This window comes from Mus musculus, chromosome 8 (genome assembly GCF_000001635.26).
Source record: "Mus musculus strain C57BL/6J chromosome 8, GRCm38.p6 C57BL/6J".
NCBI lineage: Eukaryota > Metazoa > Chordata > Mammalia > Rodentia > Muridae > Mus > Mus musculus.
The window spans coordinates 69,906,993-69,928,169 of record NC_000074.6 but is presented as its reverse complement, the minus strand read 5'-3'; the positions used below and the strand labels follow the sequence as shown (position 1 = coordinate 69,928,169).

At 50.4% G+C, this 21,177-nt stretch overlaps 1 protein-coding gene across 29 annotated transcripts in view; it reads left to right on the top strand.

Moving 5' to 3' along the window:
• Nucleotides 1-21,101, top strand: part of Gatad2a (GATA zinc finger domain containing 2A) — an 89,334-nt gene extending 68,233 nt beyond the window's left edge. For 5 of the 29 annotated variants that reach the window (XM_017312714.2, XM_017312716.2, XM_017312717.2 and 2 more), the window contains 10 exons: nucleotides 10,092-10,224; nucleotides 10,316-10,447; nucleotides 10,638-10,727; nucleotides 11,470-11,610; nucleotides 11,719-11,886; nucleotides 13,372-13,651; nucleotides 14,946-15,247; nucleotides 15,932-16,006; nucleotides 16,301-16,493; nucleotides 18,196-19,520. In XM_017312714.2, the coding sequence (XP_017168203.1) occupies nucleotides 10,092-10,224; nucleotides 10,316-10,447; nucleotides 10,638-10,727; nucleotides 11,470-11,610; nucleotides 11,719-11,886; nucleotides 13,372-13,651; nucleotides 14,946-15,247; nucleotides 15,932-16,006; nucleotides 16,301-16,493; nucleotides 18,196-18,326 (1,645 nt within the window). In that variant the 3' untranslated portion in view covers nucleotides 18,327-19,520. Of the gene's footprint in view, nucleotides 1-10,091; nucleotides 10,225-10,315; nucleotides 10,448-10,637; nucleotides 10,728-11,469; nucleotides 11,611-11,718; nucleotides 11,887-13,371; nucleotides 13,652-14,945; nucleotides 15,248-15,931; nucleotides 16,007-16,300; nucleotides 16,494-18,195 lie in introns of all 29 variants that reach the window. The other 24 variants (XM_011242295.3, XM_030243466.1, XM_030243467.1 and 21 more) reach the window with 17 other exon arrangements.
• Nucleotides 21,102-21,177: the final 76 nt, after the last annotated feature.

Sequence of the window (21,177 nt, the reverse complement as noted above, 5' to 3'; positions counted from 1 at the left end):
CACTGAAATGCCCTTCACCAGTGGCTGCTTAGGACAGGGTGTAAAGGCAAATCTGGAATAACCACCCCATAAAGAGAGGCCATGCCAGTCAGTGATCTACACGGCACAATGAGGAAAGTACCCAGCATAGTACATGTTTTAATCCCAGCACTCAGGAAGCAAGGGCAGATGGATCTCAGAGACCAGCATGGTCTACAGAGAGTGTACCTGGACAGTACAGTGAGATACACCCCACACACACCCACACACGTGTATATATGAGGGAAAGCAAAAGTCTAGGTAGCTGGGGAATGGTTCCGTGGGGAATAAGTCGCTTGCTGTGTAAGCTTGAGGGCCAGAGTTTGATTTCCTCAGACCCTACATAAAAGCTGGGCAGGACATAGTGCCTGCCTGGAACCCTGGCTCTTAGGAAGCAGAGATGGGATCAGCAGGCTGACTAGATTAGACTAGCCTGAATTGGCAGATATGGGTCTCAGCAAGACATTCATCCTGTCTTAGTGCATCAGGTGGAAAATTTATCAAGGAAAATGCCCTAAGTCAACTCTAGGTCTCCACACACCTCAGATGTATGTATATGATTGATGTGTTTCCACACACAGATGCATGTACACCACAGGTAAATATACACAAAAAGGAAAGGCTTACTTATGCTCTAGGGATGTGGTTGTGTTCTGGGACCCAATGCCTTTGGACCTATGGTAAAGCCACACATCATGGTGGGAGTGTAGGTAGAGAAAGCTACCCAGCTTCTGATGGCTGAGGATAGGAGAAATGAGTCCCATAGTCATCTCTGTGGGCACGTGACACATGGCTTATATAGGCAGATCCTCCTCTAGTTCTACTCTGTAATGAGTTCTGACAGGCACATACACTTGAAGCAGCAAGGTTAAAAAAAAGTATTACCCAGAACCTTCTTCCAGAGAGCCTTCCACAATGCTCCATACACTCTCTACCCTTCTGTTTTCTTTGCTCACCATGGTTTGTGGTATTGAGTTCTGTGGGCCCATTCTTCTGTACAGCTCTGATTTGGGCTGAATACTGCTGTGCCTATCATGTGATCATCTGGACAGTGACCAGCCTTGCCCTTGCTCCATGCCCAGCAGTTAATGGCAGGCTCCTGAGGTCTGTGCAGATTCAGTTATGTGAAAGAAGCTGAGGGCTTTCTCCTTAAAATGTCAAAATTGTTTTTAGTGTATGTGGCAGTTTATTTCTTATGACTCTGTCACTAGGTCCCTGGCCTACATCTGGGTTAGGTCCTCCTCCATCACCTTTCCCTTCTAATGGAAGCACAAGGCTAAGTCCGTGAGAGAAAAGTTGACTGCCCACCACTTTGGGGTAACCACACACAAGCCAAACATGGGGACAGGTTGGATATTATCTTCCCTAGCATGCAAACTAGGCCCCCTAGCAGTCTGCTGGAATTTGTCTTGAATAAACACCCGTGTCCCAGCTGTTAGGGTAATATCTCAAGACAGTCTCAGCATGTGCATATGTGACCCTTCACTTCACATCTCTTACAGTCCCTACCAGAAAGCCTGTCCTTGGGCTACTGTGTGGCTTGAAGAACAGGCAATGCCTAAAGCTCAGAGAGAAATCCCTAGGCCACTTTGTCTCTTAGCTATTATTCTACTCTGGGAACTCTACATATATGCCCTTAATACTAGTTCTGGTGCTCTCTTGCCCCAGTTGCCATCTCTTAACTTGTGGGCCTTTCTATCTCTGACTCACTTTCTACCTCTTTTCACTATGGGCTGCTTGCCTGTTGCCTTTATTACATCTTTCTCCATAGGTCACTAAGATGAGAGGATCTGCCTGTATACTGGGTTGTCTAGGACACTATGATGTTGTGTTTCAATATCCTATAAGTGACCCAGCCCAATCTGGGCCTTTTCTCTTATTACATCAGCTTTGAGTAGTGGGGGGACCCCAGAATTCCCAGGCAGGGCCTACTCCACAGTAAGGTTTCAGAGCTGCTGTGAGTGCTGGTCATGAAGCCCCTCACTTTCCTCTGTTAGGACAGTGGCCCAGGCTGACCTCAGACTGGCAGTCCTTCCACCTCAGTCTCCCAGATGTTGGGGGTAATATGTGAGTGGTTATGCGGCTAGCTGTTTCTAATTCGTTTGCCATTCCTGCTCAAATTAGGTCATATGTTGCTAGGCTTCCTGGAGCTGCTGCTTTGTCAGCCACAGTGGTAGGTAACTAAAATATGCAGGGATACAGGGAGCTCACTGCTAACTCACTTTTAAGACTTTTATATTCATAGGCATTTGCTTGCATGTATATATGTACACCACAATTTTCCTAGTGCCCAGGGAGGCCAGCAGAGGGTGTTAGATCACCTGGAACCAAAGGTGTACAGGTGGCCCCATCTGTTGCTTTTTAATTGGTACTGTTTTCTGGCCCTGTGATCTGGAAGGAATCCTGCCTCCTGTCCTGTGGAGGAACAGAGTGAAGAAGGGACTTGGGTATATAGAGCAGGTAGAAGTAAGAGTGAATACTAAGACTTTTAGAATGTTTGATCACCCCATGTGCTCCAGCAGGAGTCACACCAGAAGGTAGACTGTTGTAGCCTATGAAGAGGGCTCATTAGGAAAAGAATGGCAGGCTTCGTGGGAAGGGAGTCTGGGTTGTACTTTGTACTGATACTGTCAAGAATATAAGTCCAAGAACCTAATAGTGAGTCAGTCTGTGGTGACGGGCTGTCAGGGAAGAAGAGCTGACAGCCCTGGTATGATGTCTCAGTTCTGTGCTGTGTCAGATGCTTCATGACTCTCCTCAGAGCCCTGTTGTCTCTGTCTCATCATAGAGTAAGACTTTTCACAGTGCTGAAGGGACAAAACCTTGGGAGTATGTGAATTTCTGAAAATGAGAGACTGGGAAGGGGATGTGCCCCTAGATGCCTGAGGGAGAAAGGGCACAAAGCCAAGAGAGATGTCTGCGTTTCCTGTGGCTAAGATTCAGGCAGGTACCATGGTGACATAGAAGGTCCTGTACTCCCTCAGAAGTTGGAGACCGTGAAGGTGCTTTCTGATGGCTGGAGAGACAGGAGACCTCTCAGTAATTGTATGTTCATATTCTTAGATCCCAAACAATGGGATGACTTTTTTGTGTGTGTGCCTAGTTCTACACTTGGAACACTTGGTAGGTTTGGATAGAAACTACGCTAATTAATCTCTTAGTGTTCTGGTTTAGTATAAGTGCTCCCAAAGCAAGTACTTATTTTGTTTTTTAGAGACAAGGTTTGCAGTAGCTCAGTCCTCACAATGTAGCTGAGGAGCCTTGAACTTATGATCTGCTTCTACCTATAGAGTGCTGGGATGGCAAGCCCATGTCACTACACCAGCATATAGCTCAACCTTTTTTTTTTTTTTAATTTAAAGTCTCACTATGTAGCCATGGCTGGCCTTGAACTCATAGAGATCTTCCTTCTTCTGCCTCCTGAGTAATGGGTTTAAAAGTGTGTGCCACATTGTCTGGCAGTGGCTTGTATTTGGAAACACAGTTTTGATAGACAGGGGAAAAGTTACCAAAGGTCATAATGTATTGGGAAGACAAGACTTGGGAATCCACCCAGTGACCCAGTCCCCAGGGAAGAGAAACTTTTTTTGAAGCTGGAGAGATGACCTTGACAGGTAAGAGCTCTTCCAGAGCACCCATGGTAGACAGCGCCAGGGATCTGATAGCTCTAGGCAACTTTGGATTTGTGGAATATGACTGGGTATCTAACGTGGTAGAAAATTTGAAAATAATTATTTATTTTATTAAAGGTAACTGTAATAGGCCTCTGAAGTAGCAGCATGCATACATACATGGTATTTTTATGCTCTTTAGATGGCTGATGGGCTATGTCTCAATATACCCCTATTAAGTTGAAAGTTGCAAGGCTGGGGTTTAATTCAGTGGTGTACTTGCCTAGCAAATTCTTATCTGCTAAGGAAATATGAGGGCCACATCCCCGTCTAACACTGTCTCTTTCTTATCAACTTGAGGGAACTGGTGTCAATGTTGCCAGTGGTCCATGACTTGTCAAGAGCTGACAATGTATGGGACTAGACTTTTTCTGTGCAAATGTTCTTTGCTGAGCAACTCTGAGCCTCCCTCATCCTTTGGCAATGGCAGTCTCATCTCCAGGGAGCCCAAGTTATCTGCAGGGCTTGGCTGAGTGACCCTGGGAAGTGTCTTCCTTTGCACGCTAGAAGGAATGGCAAACTGTGGATGGCATGGGTGGCCAGAGTTCCTACTGATGGCTTCTGTTGTGTTTCTGATGCTAAGAACACAGGACTTAGCTTTCCTAAGGTACCAGCTGTTCTTGGGTAGGTGACAGGCCCATTGGCATGAGCACACATTGGCTGAGGCATGTACACACACGCGTGCGCGCGCACACACACACACACACACCAGCTGCTCTTCTCTGTCCTAATCTAGAAGGAGGTAGCAATGCAGGCTGGGTACCGCTTAGCTTTGCTGTTCTGTGGTGCAGTCCCACAGGCCACATGCAGCTTCTCCCTGTGTCTCACTATGCTGGAGCTCCAGAACAACAGTCAGATGTGAACTCTCTGGGAATGTGATGACATCACTTTCAGAAATCCCACCCCAGCTGCTTACCTCTGCGGTAGAAAGGCAGAGCGTGTTCTGCATCCCAGCTTTCCAGCCAGAGGCCTTCAGGTTCTAGCTGGGAGGCATATGATAGGTGCTGAGCAAGACCTGTTGACAAGGAGCAGATAGGCTCTACAGCACCTGTTTGTGTCTACTTATCCCAAGACAGGACTGCCGCTCTTCTCACAAGTGTCCCTAAAGGAGAAAACATCAGAGGGCAGCAGGCTCTTATGGGGGTGGGTGTCCATGTGAGTTTGCTCTTGTGCCCAGATGGTATGAAAGGTCATTGAAAAATGTCACCTGGGGCTGCCAGATCAGTCCGATGGGAACTAGTGCCCACTATTAAAGCTCCCTAGTAGGTGCTGTGCATGGTGGTGCACACCTTAATCCCAGCACTTGGGAGGTAGAGGCAGATAGATATTTTGAGTTCAAGGCTAACCTGGTCTAATAGCAAGTTCCAGGACATCCAGGGCTATACAGAGAAATTCAGCTTCAAAAATGGGGGCTCTCTAATAGGACTTTTTAGAAGTAGGTCTGGGTTTGGGTGAGCAGTGGTACAATGAATGGGACAGATGTGCTCTTTTAGTTAGAGGCACTAAAGGTGGTGCCTGAAGTAGAGGTGCCCTCTGGTCTCCCATGAACCCTCCAGGGACAGCTTCTTTATCCTGCTGTTCTGGTAATCTAGGCTCAGCCAGCCCTACCTATAGACAGAAGGCTGCCTCTACTGCCCTGTGTGGGGAGCTGTCAAGTGTGGGTTTGGCACACTGGTACAAGCTTCTCCTGCCTGCCTCCTTGCTCCCTGCTTTGTCCCAGTAAGCATCCTGTCTGTTGGGACAGTCTAAGGAAGGAGGCATAGGCCTAGTGTAATATTTTGAAGCAGTGCTGGGCTAATGCTTCACTGTATAGTGATTCTGCAGCTTAGCTGCTCCCATGTCAGCTGTCCTGGCAATGCTGGCTCCATCAGTCACATGCAGTGGCTGACAATGGCCAAACCCATCTCTGTCCCCTCAAGAAAGAGAGCTTATCCCTACAGCCATGTGGCCCAGAGCAGTTAGACTCCTCCTGGTGCCTGTGCTCGGGAAACATTTAAGTTGCTGTTACCTGGCCCATGGGTTCAACAGTGGGAAACCCTTTCATGGTTTGGTGTTTAACAGCTACCCACATGTGCAACCTGAATGGACAGGGCAGAGGTAGACCCCATTCTTCACACCCTTTGCCAGCCTGGAAGGCTGAACAGGCATCTCCCCTACACTGTAGTAGGGCTCAGGAATCTCCCCTCTAATCCAGATCAAGGCTGGAGACGCTCCTGGAGTTCTAACCCTGCCCCATGCTTCAGGCTCCTGGGTCTCTGAGTCAGGGGAGTCTGGCATTGTCCAACACTTCTGTCTATGCCCTCCAGGACGCTGGTTTGCCTACTCTGGAGAGGCAGCCACTGTGGCCTGGTAGCAGACATGCCAATCTCAAGAGTTAGCTTTGCACAGACAGCCCCATCTTGTCAAGGTGAAACAGGTCCTTTAGGGCCAGCAAAGCTGTCCCACGGCCTTGGGGAAGTAGAGCTCCTACTCTGCTTGGTGCTGACACATCTGAGCATTCAAAACTGAGAAACATGGGTAAAAGAGTGCCCCTCAGGAGGCGGGAGGCAGCATAACTGTGGAGTCCCTCACTTTGTGGAGCACTTTCAACAGCCTAAGTCACTAACCCACAGCTTTGTGGGTGCATCTCCTCTCCACAGGAACAGGCTAATGCCTATAGGAGCGTCACTATGGGGACGGGCCTCTAGCTTTGTGTAGAAGCCCCATAGCCTCTTCCACCCAAGTCAGTTCAGTCATAGCTGACCTTAAGGTTGGGGTGCTTGGGAATACTTATTCTAGAGCAGCATGGCCCTGGCACTGAGGCACCGTGATCCTTCTGGGTGCCCTTATTGGGAGCTGAGGCTGCACCACACCCATGTGAGAGGGATAGGGAGGATGGGGAATCCCTCCTGTGAGTTAGAGACACACAAGCTGTGTAGACAAGGAAGTCAGGCCTATTCAAGAGGGTAGGGTAGCTATGCTTGTCCATCCTGTCCCATCTGTCTGTCTGTTTTCACACAGACATGTACTAGGTGAGAAAGGCGACATCTGAAAGCAGTCCCTTAGGAAACAAAGGGGCCCTGCAGGTCTGATGTCCTCTTTTGGCTTATGTGCCATGGGGCTAATGAATGCCAACACAGGCCATTCCAAAGGTCAGAGGTCCATTGAAGGGTGATAGAGACAGATCATGGCTAGCCAGGGCTTGGTGGACAGACTTGTGAGTCAAGCTAGTCTGTGTTGTGGTGCAAGGTTTGGGTGCAGAAGAGTAGGTGTATAGGCCATGACAGCCAAGCTGGCCCTGAGGAGGACTTGGTCCTCAGTTGATGTAGGTGTTCTTCCTCCTCCGATCAGATTGAAGAGACATGGATAGGATCCAAGCACCTCCTCTGATGTGGGCTATCCCAGTGCTCAGCCCCTTCTCCAGGACACAGCACACATTCCTGGTAGGAGACAGCTTTTGGTGCTAATGGCCAGACTGGCTGGCTTCTGGAGATTTTTACTGGTGATGTGAAGCTACTTCATCACTGTGTGTTTTCAACATAGACAGGTAGGACAGGTTCACACAGCATCCAGAAAAAGCAGTTGTCCCTGCCGGCCTGGCCGTGCTCCAGAGCTCTCCATGTCACTCTTCATTTTACTCTTATGCCTATGGGTTTCATGAAAGGCTCCCTCTGAAATTGTGCCTGTGATTGATCCATGTATTCTGGTTCCTAAGTTAAAAGCTATCTAGAAAAGTGCAGAGAATCTTGAAGGTATTTCTGTTAAAAGCTGAGCTTCGGAAAGCCTTTCAGTTTGGAAGGGAGAGGGGCTTGTGGTTTCCTCTGTTTTTTGTAGGAGATGACCACAGGCGACTGGATGCCTGGAGGCTGCACAGAAAGGGGAAAGTGGAGCCTCCATTTTCTGACAGCACCTGAACCCTTACCTCTCTTCTCAAAATGAAGGCCGTGTGTCACAAACCGGTTAGAACTGCCCGTTGCCATGGTTTTCACGTTGGAAGGCACAGTTAAAGGGTCACATGACCAGAGAGGGAAATGCCTTTGTCACATGACTTTTTGGTGGCCTGATTAGCATAGAGGAAGTTCACTCCGGGCAGGCTGGCTGCTGCTGGGATGCTGAGTGATACTGATAGCAGTGACATCATCTCTGAAATTGATTAGTTGGGGCCCAGGATGGGGTCAGAGAGCAACAGTGGTCAGGGCTGTCTTCCAAGGAAGCCTAAGTCCAGGATGGTCTCTGCCCCAGCAGTGCCCTCATTCCTCACAGACATCTCAAATTTTATTAGACGACTCACCTCAGAAAGATAGGAAAGAGATAAACTCCACAGTTGGGTGTCCTTTGGTCTGCCTAGAAAGCCAGTCCTAGACTGTAACTCTGTCATAGGTGCCTCTTAAGCCCAGCTGTTAATTCACTTGGGCACCCCCCTGGGCCAGTACCACAGCCACGGCACTGGGCTGCTCCTCTGCTACACAATATACAGTTGGTGGCATGCACAGTCAGTGGACCTGGAATTGAAGCTGTCTGATCACCTTGAAACCTGACCTCGGGTGAGGGCCGGTGGGAATGTTGGAGGAGAGATTGACTTGGAGTGTTTGAAGAGACCCGAGGGAGACAGATGCCCAGGGTCTCTTTTTTTAAGCTGTTTTGTTGTTTGTTTGTTTGTTTGTTTTTAAAGATTCATGTATTTGTATATTATTTATTTTTGTACAACAGTGCTTTGCCTGTATGTACGTCTCTGTGAGGGTGTCAGATACCCTGGAACTGAAAATTCAGAAACTTATGAGCTGCTGTGTGGGTGCTGAGAATTGAGCCCTGGTCCTCTGGAAGAGTAGCCAGTGCTTTTAACTGTGGAGCCATCTCACTAGCTCTCTCAATTTTTTTAAATAATTTGTTTGTTTTGTGTGCATTGTTATTTTGCCTGCTTGTGTGTCTGAGTGAGGCTGTCCAAATCCCTGGAATTTAAGTTACAGTAGTGAGCTGTCTTGTGGGTTCTGAGATTTAAACCTATGTTGTCTTAATCACAGAGCCATTTCTCCAGCCCTTCCAGGGTCTCTTTTAAATGACTGGTTTCTGGGCTGCCGAAGCCTGACTCTCAAGAACCTCCAGGCTTAAGCCTTCAGGCTGTGGCCAGTGTGCACGTATAGCTGTCATGTGGGAATCAGGAAGCCAGCCAGATGCTGGCTGGTCAGCCTCTGCCCACCATGCCACTCTTCTTGAGAATACAGCTGGCAGGAACCAGTGGTGGGGACCCAAAGAGTCTTCACCTAGTGACTCACCTCACCCTGCTCAAACCCAAACCACAGAGACAGATCTGCACTGTGACTTCCACCTAACTTTATCCTGTGTCACAGTGCCATCTAGTGGACATATTCTGAGCTGCTTTCCACAAGCAAGTTGGTACTTGCTTGGGTGCTGGGATACACACCAAGGGGCAGTTTAGATTGTCCACTGTGGGCAGTACTTTTTCTAGGACTTAGTGCTCCTCCCACCTCCTTCCTGTGTTACAGCAACAGAGCACACTGGCTTTAAGGATTTAGAAGCAACAGATGTGTATGCCCTCTGATACCCTTCACAAAGAGGGAGGTCTAATTTTGGGGTGCTCCTGTGTGGGTTAACTGATGTAGGCTATATTATAGCCACTGGTCTTTAGCCAGTGTGGGAAGAGTGGTCAGTGTTGTGGACCTGTGCATCTGACAGTGTGTACCACCCCTGCTACAACTGAGCTCCTAGGGAGACTGGCTGTTTGCTCACAGGGAAAAGTGAACTTCCTACACCACAGGATGTGTGTTAGAAGGTTGGTCACAGTGGTGAGTGTTCCATGATGTAACTTCTTCTGAGACTTGAGTGTGCAGGGTTGAGGGCAGAGCCATCACACTCTGTAGACCTGAGCATGAAGTCAGTGAGAGTGGTTCTTTTGAGTTTGAAAACTTGTAGCCACTGCAGCCACTTATGTGTGTCCTAGGTAGGACAATGCAGCAGATGGCCCCAGGTCCCCTTGTGAGGTAGAGAGCAAAAGCTAACAGTACATCATTGTGCTTTTTGGTCTTCTGGGGGGCTGTATGGGACTGGGTTAAGAGAGGGGTGGGCTTCCCATTGGGTAGTTCCCAATGTGAGACCTTGGCTTTGGAGTGCTCACGTCCATCCTACCCAGCACTCAGGAGCTGAGATAGCAGACCAAGATCTGAAGCTCTGTTTACTTGTGACAGAGCTCTGGGGTCGAGTAGCACTTTCTGAAGCATCCATGCTACACCTGAGTACTCAGAGATGGAGCACACCATCTGGTGTGTATGGCCCTAATGACCAGTGATGATACCCATGGTGCCCACGGTGGCAAGAGGAGGCACCTAGGGGTGATTGGGCATCTGGGGTAGTCTGGCCTGCCTGGTACTCTGCCCTGCTAAGCACCTGCTTATCTCCATTTGACAGTGACATGAAGTCTGAGAAGAGACCTCCCTCGCCTGATGTGATTGTGCTCTCTGACAGTGAGCAGCCATCGAGCCCAAGGGTGAATGGCCTGACCACAGTAGCCTTGAAAGACACCAGCACTGAGGCGCTCTTGGTGAGCCTTGGCAGAGCCTGGAAGCCCCACCACCCCACCTTGCAGAGCTTCTGCTGAGGCTTTCCCCAATTTTGTGCTTTTGCTCTCCTAGAAAAGCAGCCCAGAAGAACGAGAGCGGATGATCAAGCAGCTGAAGGAGGAGCTGAGGCTAGAGGAAGCAAAACTGGTCTTGTTGAAGAAGCTGCGGCAGAGTCAGATACAGAAGGAAGCCACCGCACAGAAGGTGCCTGTGCTCTACTGCCCCAGACCCCAGAGAGGCTGGCCCAGGGCAGAGGCTCGACCCACGGGCGGGATGGCAGGCAGTGTATGGCGTTAGGGAGCAAGCAGAAAGTAATTCGGGGTGGGGGGGTGCGTGCGTGCGTGCGTGTAACTTTACACACCAACTCCTTTTGATGTCTCTTGCTATCTTATAGCCTACAGCTTCCTCAGGGAGCACTGTGACCACCCCTCCCCCACTCGTGCGGGGTACCCAGAACATTCCTGCTGGCAAGACCTCACTTCAGGTTCGTGCGCCCTTCTGCTTGTTGCCCTGCACCACCTCCGTTTATAGTCAGGCTCCAAACACTGCCTGCTCCTCCCAAGTAAAGAAGCATGGGGCTCCCACAGACTAAAGGACCAGAGTGTCACATGCGCCCCAAATTACACCACCAAACTAGGCTACTATGAATGTCGCAGACTGGTCAGTGGTGATTGAGCAGTAAGACTGAAAGATTGGCTAGAGTGGGTCGCTCCGCTCAGGCCTCTGCCCACAGACTCTGGGGCCTCTGTCACACTCTCGTATTACCTTCCTCTGAGTTCCCATGGCTCCTGCTAGAGTAATGTATACAAAAAATAGGCATTTCAGTTTATCTTGGGTTTGTAATTAGTTAAAACAAAAACCAACCTAGGTCTGTGGCTTCATTGGTTGAATGTGTGCCTCATGTTACAGAGCCCTAAGGTGAAGCCAGATGCTCACACCTTTAATCCTAGCACACAGGAGGCAAAGGCAGGTGGATGGATCTCTTGTCAGTTTGTTCTACTGCGTTCTAGAACAGCTGAAGCTGTTACACAGAGAAACCCTGTCTCAAAAAAGAAAAAGAAAAAAGAAAAAACAAATTAAAGAAAGCTGGCAGTTCCATCCCTATTACCACATATATTAAGATGTTGCCTTAAGCCTCTCATCTCAGCACTGGAGAGGTAAAGGCTGAAGGAATTCTAAGAGGAAAGGAATACTCACATAAACCTGGGCATCGGTGTCTTTGACAGACCTCCTCCACTCGAATACCCGGCAGCATCATCCCACCACCACTGGTCCGAGGTGGGCAGCAGGTGTCTGCCAAACTGGGACCACAGGCCAGCTCTCAAGTAGTCATGCCACCGCTTGTCAGGGGGGCCCAGGTGAGTCAGGTATGTGAGCTGTATGTATGCTGGGGCAGGGCCAAGTGCCCACCCCTTCTGTGGTCTGCCAGGGTTGGTTTGTCTTAGTGGCATTTCTTGTCCCCTATCTCCTCCCAGCAGATTCACAACATCAGACAGCATTCCTCTACGGGGCCACCACCCCTCCTCCTGGCCCCCCGTGCCTCAGTGCCCAGCATGCAGATTCAGGGACAGAGGATCATCCAGCAGGGACTTATCCGTGTCGCCAATGTCCCCAACACCAGTCTGCTTGTCAACATCCCTCAGGTGAGGCCAGAAACTAGGTGGGAGGTTGAGATGGAATCAGGTCCTGGTAGGTCTCATAGTACCATTGTGTGTACTGTAGATAGGCTGGAGGGGTTGGGGTGGAGTTCTAGGTATGGAAATCACAAACAGATTAGCCTTTAGCACTTAGGGAGCTTTTGAGAAAGTCGGGACTCCTTCAGGGTGCAGCAGGCTTTGAAGAAAAAAACTGAGGCAAAGAATGGGAAGACCACTAGAGGGACACCAGAGCCTTTTGAAGCCTGCCAGCCTTCCGAAAAGCCACCGCTGTAGCACCTCCCCCCAACTCCTGCTGACTTGTTCAGCTCCTCTGGGCAGGCTGGGAGGACAGCATGCCACAGATTCTCCTACAGCACAGTTGGCTATTCTTAGCTGTGTGTCCCTCCACCTCTATACAGAGCCTCTGAGGTGGGGAGGGTCTGTCCCCACCCCTGGGTAGCAGGATGGGAAGAAAAGGGCAGTTTTGTCTGACAGATGAAATTACCCAGTCCACAGGCCTTTTGCTGACGAGCCGAGTTCTTTTCTTCCTTGCTTGTCACGTTCTGCCCTCCTCAGCCCTCCTTAGATAAGACAAGGCTGGATTCTGGACAGCTCTGACAAAGGGTGTTTGCCTGTGTTAGGGTCCATCTCTAGTGCACAAACAATGGCTGTCTCTGCCACCTCCTTGGAAGGGTGTGTGTCCCAGCTGAAACAAAGGGCCTAGAGAATGGGCAACACCTCATAGCATCCTTGTCCCACTTGCTATGTTCAGTATGCTACCAGGGTGCTCTGCTAGTGATGGAGCCAGGGCCCTGGCTAGTCACATGCTGGAGACCTGAGCTAGGTATCTTGCTGAGTGAGGCCTTAGCATCCAGAGCCCCACAGAGTATAGTATTTTGGGGTCTTCCAGGGAAAGCGTGTACAGTCCTCTTAGTATCTTCTGGAAATCATTGACACTCTAGGAGCCCAGACCACTGACATGGTCAGCCTTGGTTTCAGGAATGCAGGGGTAGGGTGGGTGGAGACTACCCTAATGGGGATAAGAAGCTGGTATGGTGAGGGACAAACAAGAGCTGCATTTCCCTGGGAACCCGTTGCATACTCAGAACTTCTAGAAGCAGCACTCCGGGTATGGACCACACTGCAGCCTCCCAGCTTGCTCTTGCTGGACTTCTGGACATCCAGACTGGGTGCACAGAACCTGAGTGGCCTGGCTATGTCCTGGGCTTGGCTTTATCTTTGTCTCTTTGTCCCTGTGGCCATGGACCTATGTGAGGACAGGCCACTTAGATTACTTTTGTTTCTTGGATTGTTTTTGAGAGTGTCTTAGGATTTAGCCCAGGCTGGAACTCCAGATCTGCTCGAGCTGGGATTATAGGAGTGGACAGCCACACCCAACTCAGACTTTAATCCTGTAAGGACTCCAGTGTGCATCTGGCATGGAGCCTGCCTTAGGTGGCACTCTCAGCCTCACCTACTTGTCTTCCACAGCCTACTGCAGCCTCCATGAAGGGGACAGCAGTTGCTTCTGCTCAGGCAAATTCCACTCCCACCAGTGTGGCTTCTGTGGTTGCATCTGCTGAGTCTCCAGCTAGCCGACAGGCGGCTGCCAAGCTAGCACTGCGCAAGCAGCTGGAGAAGACACTGCTGGAGATCCCCCCACCCAAGCCCCCTGCCCCAGAGATGAACTTCTTGCCCAGTGCTGCCAATAATGAGTTTATCTACCTGGTCGGCCTGGAGGAGGTGGTGCAGAACCTGCTGGAGACACAAGGTGAGTGGATGTCCTCACCTTGCACTGCAGTGTCTGGGGAGACAGTGTAGAGTTTCCTCCAGTTCTGCTGTGTGGGTAGGGGTGAGGCAGAGCATCTGCAGGGGACTGACCCCTGCATGAGTGTGGGTTACATGAAGGCAAAGCTTGGACCAGGTTTTTTTACTGTCGCTGGGGATGCTGTGGATCTGCAGGACCCCATTGAAGCAGCAGTAGAGGGGGAAGTGTATGGATGACCCAATTGGCACCACACAGGCCAAGCATCTTGGTGTTGAACTGGCAAGCAGGTTAGTGGTGGTCAGCCTCACCTCCTTCCTCAAGTGCCTGTGTCAGATACCAAGAGCAGAAAAGGGGGTGAATATGACTGGATCCAGGGAGCCTTGGTCCTTAGTGCTCCCTCTTCTGACATGGGTATGAGGGACAGAGTGTGCACACAGAAGGACTTGTGTGTTCACGGCAGAGTACAAAGAGGAAAGTGTTGGTAGGGGCATGCACATCTCTGCCCATTTGCTTCTTGGGGCTGGGTTGTTAAGTGTATGCTCCAGACTTCAGAATCCCCAAGCCCCACACCTAGTAGCACCCTAGAGTGCTGGTGGCCCACAGTCTCTGAGGGTTGCATATACCTCAGAAACTTTCCGCAGCACTCCTTAAGCACAGAGTTGCTAAACAACCCACTCTGTGGAATGATGTTAGTAACCTACATCTCTTGGGGTTCCAGAAGAGACTTAAGTGTGTGTTGCTGGGAAGCCTGGGTGCTGGCATTCTGTAGTAGGGTGACATTGAGCAAAGAACTGCAAGAGAGAGGTACCCACTCATGAAGAGTACCAAGTTCATGCAGGTGCTCGATTCTCTCCCAACAGGGGGACTGTGGAATGCCAGCAGTCAGCTCTGACACCCTGTCATTGGGGTCAGGCTTCCTCTCCTGTTGCTCTGTACCAGGGCAGGTCCAGTCAGGTCCATACCCTCATTCAGTGTTGATGTGCACAGGTACAGGGCTGTGGACAGCTAGTGCCACTCCTGTGTCTTACCTCTGGGCCCAGGCCTAATTCTACTGCCAGTCATATGATGATGAAGTTGCTTGTCTGTCATATCTCCAGAAGAGAGAATGAATACCCACATGCCCACAGTCCCTTGCAGGGTAACTGACATCTTTGGCACAGGTGTTAGTTAGGATACTTGTCATGTCTTTGAAGAGTCCCAGGAACACTCAGACTGTGGCCTCCGTGTACCTGTGAGAGGTACCCACTGCCCACAGTCGTTGGAAGTTACTTTGACAAAGGCACCTCATCTATTGCAGCAGGCAGGATTTCTGCCACTGCAGCAGCTGCTGTGTTATCCCGGGAGCCCTACATGTGTGTGCAGTGTAAGACAGACTTCACATGCCGCTGGCGAGAGAAGGGTGGAGCCGTTATGTGTGAGAACTGCATGACATCCAACCAAAAGAAGGCACTCAAGGTGGAGCACACCAGTCGCCTGAAGGCCGCCTTTGTGAAGGCTCTACAGCAAGAGCAGGAGATGGAGCAGCGCCTGCTGCAGCAGGGTGTGGGTACTGCCAGCATCAAGGCTGAGCCTGCAGCTCCACATCCCACGCTGAAGCAGGTGAGAGCTGGAGCCCTTGCCGTCCCTAGGTGACAGGATGTTCCGGAGGCGTCCCCTTCAACCCACCCGCCTGGTGGTTAACTGCAGGCTAAATTGCACTTAATGCTGGCATTTGGCAGCGAAAACACTAATTTGCAGTTTCTTTAGATTTTGTAGCTTTCACCCCCAGTGCACTGGCAAGTACTTCTGTGTAAAATGACTGGCTGCTGCGAACTTTGCTGGGCGTCAGCAGGAGCACCCTGGCTAGCTGGAGGAAGGAGTGGGTGTGAGGCCCGTTCTCCAGAGCCTGCTTGTCCTTGCACCAAGTGGACTGGACCCACCCACCTTTTTTTCTTCCTTTTCTTTTTTGAGACAGCATCTCCCCATGTAGCTCCAGCTGTCCTGGAACTCACCATGTAGACCAGGCTGGCATAGAACTCACAGAGACCCAGGTGCCTCTGCCTATCGAGTGCTTGGATTAAGGTGTCCACCACCATGCCCAGTGTGTGTTCCTTTTTGTGGTTTCTGTCTGCTCACACATTGTACCTCACCAAAAACATCCCCTCCCCCTCCCCCCCATCTGCAGTATCTGGAACCAGCGGGTGTTGGCACTGCTGCCATGGCCAGGCCTGATAGGGTACCCTCAGCCAGTTTGGATGAGTGTCAGGCACCTTGCTAATGTACCTTTCAATCCCATTTGTGTAGGTCATAAAGCCCCGACGTAAGTTGGCGTTCCGCTCAGGAGAGGCCCGTGTCTGGAATAACGGGTCCTCACTACAGGTCAGAACCCGGCCAGGGCCTCATACGACCGCAGCCCCAGCTCTTGATGTGCTCGTGCTCTTACATGCTCTCATGCAGCTCTCCTCCTCCTCGTCCTCCTCTCACAGCCTCCCCTGACTGTCTCCTCCTCTCCCTCTTTCTCTGTCCCCTAGTGTAACTCACATGGCCGTTTTGACTTTGGACTCTTAAGGACCCAAGTGGGTGGGAAGAGGTCAGCCAGACAAGGAGAGGCTGCTCGAAGTAACCTGCCCAACCCCTGCCCACCATAAGCCTGGTCCTCTTTGACTTCTGTAGGCTTCCAGCCAGCTGTCCCGAGGCTCAGCCACAGCACCTCGTGGTGTTCTGCACACTTTCAGCCAGTCACCCAAACTGCAGAATGCAGCCTCAGCTACGGCCCTGGTAAGCAGGACTGGCAGACATTCCGAGAGAGTCGTGGGCACCGGCAAGGGCACCGCCTCCAACTGGAAAAAGACGCCTCTGAGCACAGGTACACCTCTGCCTCTATGGGAACCCACTGCCACTAGGCCACCTTTCCTTGTTTGTAAGGTGCAGTCCAACACACACAACCCAGCAGCCTCCTCCTTACTCTTATTTTTTCCTTGAGACAGGGTTTCTCTGTGTAGCTAGCCCTGGCTGTCCTGGAACTCACTTTGTAGACCAGGCTGGCCTCGAACTCAGAAATCTGCCTGCCTCTGCCTCTGTGCTGGGATTAAAGGCGTGCGCCACCACTCCCGGCTCCTCCTTACTTATAAGGGCATTTTCAAAGGTAATACAGAGAGCCTGCATCTTGTCCCCTTCTTGAGAGCATATCCTCTTGCTCCCATCCTGAGGCAAGTGACACTTTACCTCCAGTAGAAGGGCTTGGCTCATGACTTCCTTTTATCTGCCTCACCCTCCCCTAACCTCACCCACCTCAACCCTTTCAAGCAATTAGTGGTGCTTTGCTGCCCTGCTCTAGAGATTAGTGACACCAGCAGCCAGCCTTTGCCCATCTCTCTTCCACTGCCTTCTCCCTGTGTGGACCAGAACAGAACCATGAACCCAGAGAAGGGTGGACTGTGCAGGGTGCTCATGGAGCAGCAATGCCACCCTTGGAACATAGAAATCTCTGTTGGGCTCAGCCTTCCTTGCAGCCTGTAGGAAGAACAGCTGGCAGTGAGTGCCAGAAAAGCCTCAGAAGGCAGTGTGGTGGGAGCGGTGTACAGGGATCTGGGCACCCCTGGCATATTCACAACACAGCCAGGAAGTAGTGGGCTTGCCTGAGCTGGACATGATGGCACGCGCCTGTAGTCTGAGGAGGAGAGCAGACTCAGTGATACTCACATGTGCCTGCTACTTGGGAAGCTGAGACAGGAGGATCACTTTAGCCCAAGAGTTTGAGACAAGCCTGGGCAATGTAAGAATTGCTATTTAACTAGAGAGAGGAGTTCAAGGTAGAGCTTAAGTGAGCAAGTATTTGCTTGTGGGTATAAGGCCCTAGGATCCAGCCCAGAGGCAGGCAGATCTAATAGGAGGCCAGCCTGGCCTCTGTAGTGGACCTCAAAATCCAAGCAGGGGAAGGGCTAGAGAGAAGGCTTAGTGGTTAAGAACATAGGGTAGTCTGCACGACCTGTTTGATTCCTAGCACCTACATTGGGTGGCTCACAACAGCCTATAACTGCAGTTTCAGGGAATCCAACCTCCAATACTGGCTCAGATGGTACCTACAGACATTGTACATACACATGATTAAAAATACACCTTTAAAAACAAACAATCATAAGTAGAGCAAGGTAGCATCCCATAGTCCCAGGTTCTAGGAAGACTGACACAGGAACGATCTCTTGAGGGTAGGTAGTAGTGTGAGGCCAGCCTGGCCAGCACATATGTATGTGCCTTCCCCTCACATCTGTATGCTATCAGATATGAGGGAGAGTTTCTTTCCATAGTCCCACTGCTCCATGAAGCTCCATTGCACTGATGCAAATCCCTTGTTTGGGTTTACTGATCTCTTAGCACTGAGCCCAACCACTGATCCATACTTAGGTCACCTCTGTGGGATCTGGGATTGATGGCAGTGTGGAGGTTCTGTGGGTCATGGTCCTGCTCATGGGTCCACTGAGGATGTGCTGAGATAGGTGAGTCTAGGCTGTATCCATCCAGGGCCTTGCCTGGCTGATTTGCCACTACCCATCACTGCTCTGTTGCAGGTGGGACCCTCGCCTTCGTCAGCCCAAGCTTGGCAGTACACAAGACCTCCTCGGCTGTGGATCGACAGCGAGAATACCTCCTGGACATGATTCCTCCACGCTCCATCCCCCAATCAGCCACATGGAAATAGTGGGAGCCGGCCCAGCCGAGGACAGGCCCTCTTCTCTCCCAAGGCCCTTGGTCTAGGACACACAGACTGCCTCCTAGCGAGTTGCCTGAGACAGCTCAGGCCTTGGCTGTTGCCTTGCTTTGGCCAGGAGAGTGTGCCACCATGGTGCCCAGGATCAGAATGAGGGACCTCCCAATGGGCCTTCTCTTTCCTTTTTGCCTTTAGTTTGCCCGACACCAGCAGAAACTCGGACCTTGGGGCCAGCTCTGCCTGGCCAGCGTGGGTGGGAGCTCACCCTGGACACTGTGACACACCCGGGCCAGGCTGGCACCGGGGGCTCCCGAAGTTGAGCCGGGATTTCGTTTTCTTTTGGCTTTTCCCATCTTAGCTCCCCAGTCTCTGCCTCTTCATGGCCATCTATAGGTTGAAGTTTGGGTTTTATTGGGTTTTTTTTTGTTTTGTTTTGTTTTTTTTGTTTTTGTTTTTTTATAATCACCTCATAATGATGATGGAATTAAAAGTGAACTGCATAGACCCAGAGTCACTGTCATACACAGTGCACTTGGGCAGGCTCTAACCCCAGAGGATGCTCGGAGTGGCACCAGAGATGGCAGGTACCACCCTGACTCTAGTTGTCTGTTGCTGCTCACTGCAACCCCTGGCTTCCACACTTAGAACGAATTGCAGCCCATATTCTGTCTGAAATCTAGAGGCTCCAGAGAGATGCTGAGTCCACTGTGCTGGAGCCAGAGCTGGTTGCTGGGTTACTTTTTGTGGTTTATTTTATTAAAAATTTCTATCCTTTTTCTCTTTTGATGGACACAATCTCATGATTCCCATGCCTGCCAAGAGGCATCCATCCAGGTAGGGCCCAGCCACAGCCCTTAGGTCTGGAGTCAGCAGAGCTTACTCCCTCTCAATCCACAGGGACGCCTGAAAGGGCCCAGTCTACTTCTGTTCTGTTTTGTTTCCTTCTCCCCCCATTCTCTTAACAATTGGTTCCATGGTGAAAGGCAGAAGTAGCTGTGTGTCCAGCACGCACGGGCGGCCTTCTGCTCTTGTGATTGGTCGCCGTCGTTTCCCCATCCAACCCTGGTTTCCCTTGACACAGTACAGTTAGGGACTTTAATTTAAACCCTTGTTCTGCGGACCACCGCCCTCTGCAGACACGCCCCCTGCCTCCTCCTAATAAAGGCTCATTTAACTCCATGCTCACCTGTGTGGAAATCCTCCATCTTTAGAAATCATTTGGACATGTGGGAGTTGAGAGTTTTGGAAAACACTTTTGTTGTGTGATACCCAAGTTGCTCAGTGCTTTTGAGTGTGTCACTTCCCAGGGTGGTTTTGGGGGAATTAACAGAAATTGAAGTTTTTTAAAAGGGGGGTTTTTACACCAAAAATAAAAAAAAAGAGAGAGAGAATATATGCAAGCATTTCTTAGTCCTTGAGTATTTTTGTGCCTGGCAAGTCAGTTCCTGTTCTCCACCCTTCCTAAGTGGCAATGACATAGACCAAAAGTCTTCTGGCTCCTTGGAACGGCAGCACCGGGGTGGCCTCTCAGCCAGAAGTCCTCATTCCTATGCAGTCACTGATCAGACCATGTCACCTAGAACTGGATGAAGACCTCCACTTGAGTTGAGGGTCTGACCAAGAGGGTTCGGTTGTCCTGGTGCATCCAGACTTCCAAGTCTTGTGACTTCTCCCATACACCTGTCATCCAACCCTTGTAGGCCCAGTTTATGCACCTCACAAGGGACAGACCTCCCTGGCTGTGGTTCATACTTGCCAGGATGACAAGCTGTGGTAAAGGTCTCTCTAAGGAGGGCTAGAGTGAGGTGCCTTAGCTTACTGACCTTACTTGAAAGTGCTGCCTGTTCTTCTGCACCACACTGGCCTATGCAGCAAGCCCTCAACATGATAAGGACTGGGGACTGAAGGGCCATGTTTGGGGGTGTACAGAGCTGCCACCCCCACCAATGCTGGCTTTATCCCTATCCTGAATGGATTAAATCCTGGGTTCCTTGAGACCCCCCTAGAGATAGATTAGCCTCTGCTTCTTGAGTGCTGGGATTAATGGCTTGTACCTCCACACCTGGCTTAAAACTTTTTAAAAAATATTAATGGCATGGTAACTTTCCTGTCTATACTTGGGAGGTGAAGATGGAGGTGATGGTTCCTACTTCATTGATTTCCCAGAGGCAACACATCAGTGGCTCTGGTCATCAAGGTCACAGGTAACACCATTTCCTCTACTAACTGCTAGGGACAGGTTTGAAGGGAGGAGCCAAGCACAGAACACATCTGTATTTGTCGAACCAGACCTTTTGACAGATGTGTGACCTAGGTTTGGTTGTTGGGACAGTGGTCCTATGAACAGCCTCCAGACCTGATCACGGTCTTCCCCACCACCCCAGGGAAGCCAAAGCTTGCCCCAGGCAGTAGTAAGGATTGTAAATGCTGGCTGTAACAAACACCTCCATGCACTGAGTCAGCCTGAATGCTGTTGAGGGTAAGAGTGGTCCTCGCCATGAGTCATGTCAGCCTGAAGACCTTGGATTGTTTCCAAAAAGTGGTCAGTTTTCTGATCCTCAATGTGTAAGTTACACTAGTGCAGGGTATGGGGATTGGGGCAGTTGCTACTTGTATTTATTGTGACTGAACCTTTGACAGTACATGTTTTTTTAAAGTGCCACCAAACTGGAATAGATGTTCCAATAAATGAGCTGAAATTGGTAGTCACTGTGTCATGGGGAAGTCTGAAACCCTGAAGGACAATAAAGAAATGGACCAAATGTCAACTGTATTGTTCTTTAATTTCTTTGGACCCCGGTATTTTCTTCCCTGCACAGATAGCTGTGGGCTCCATACAGAA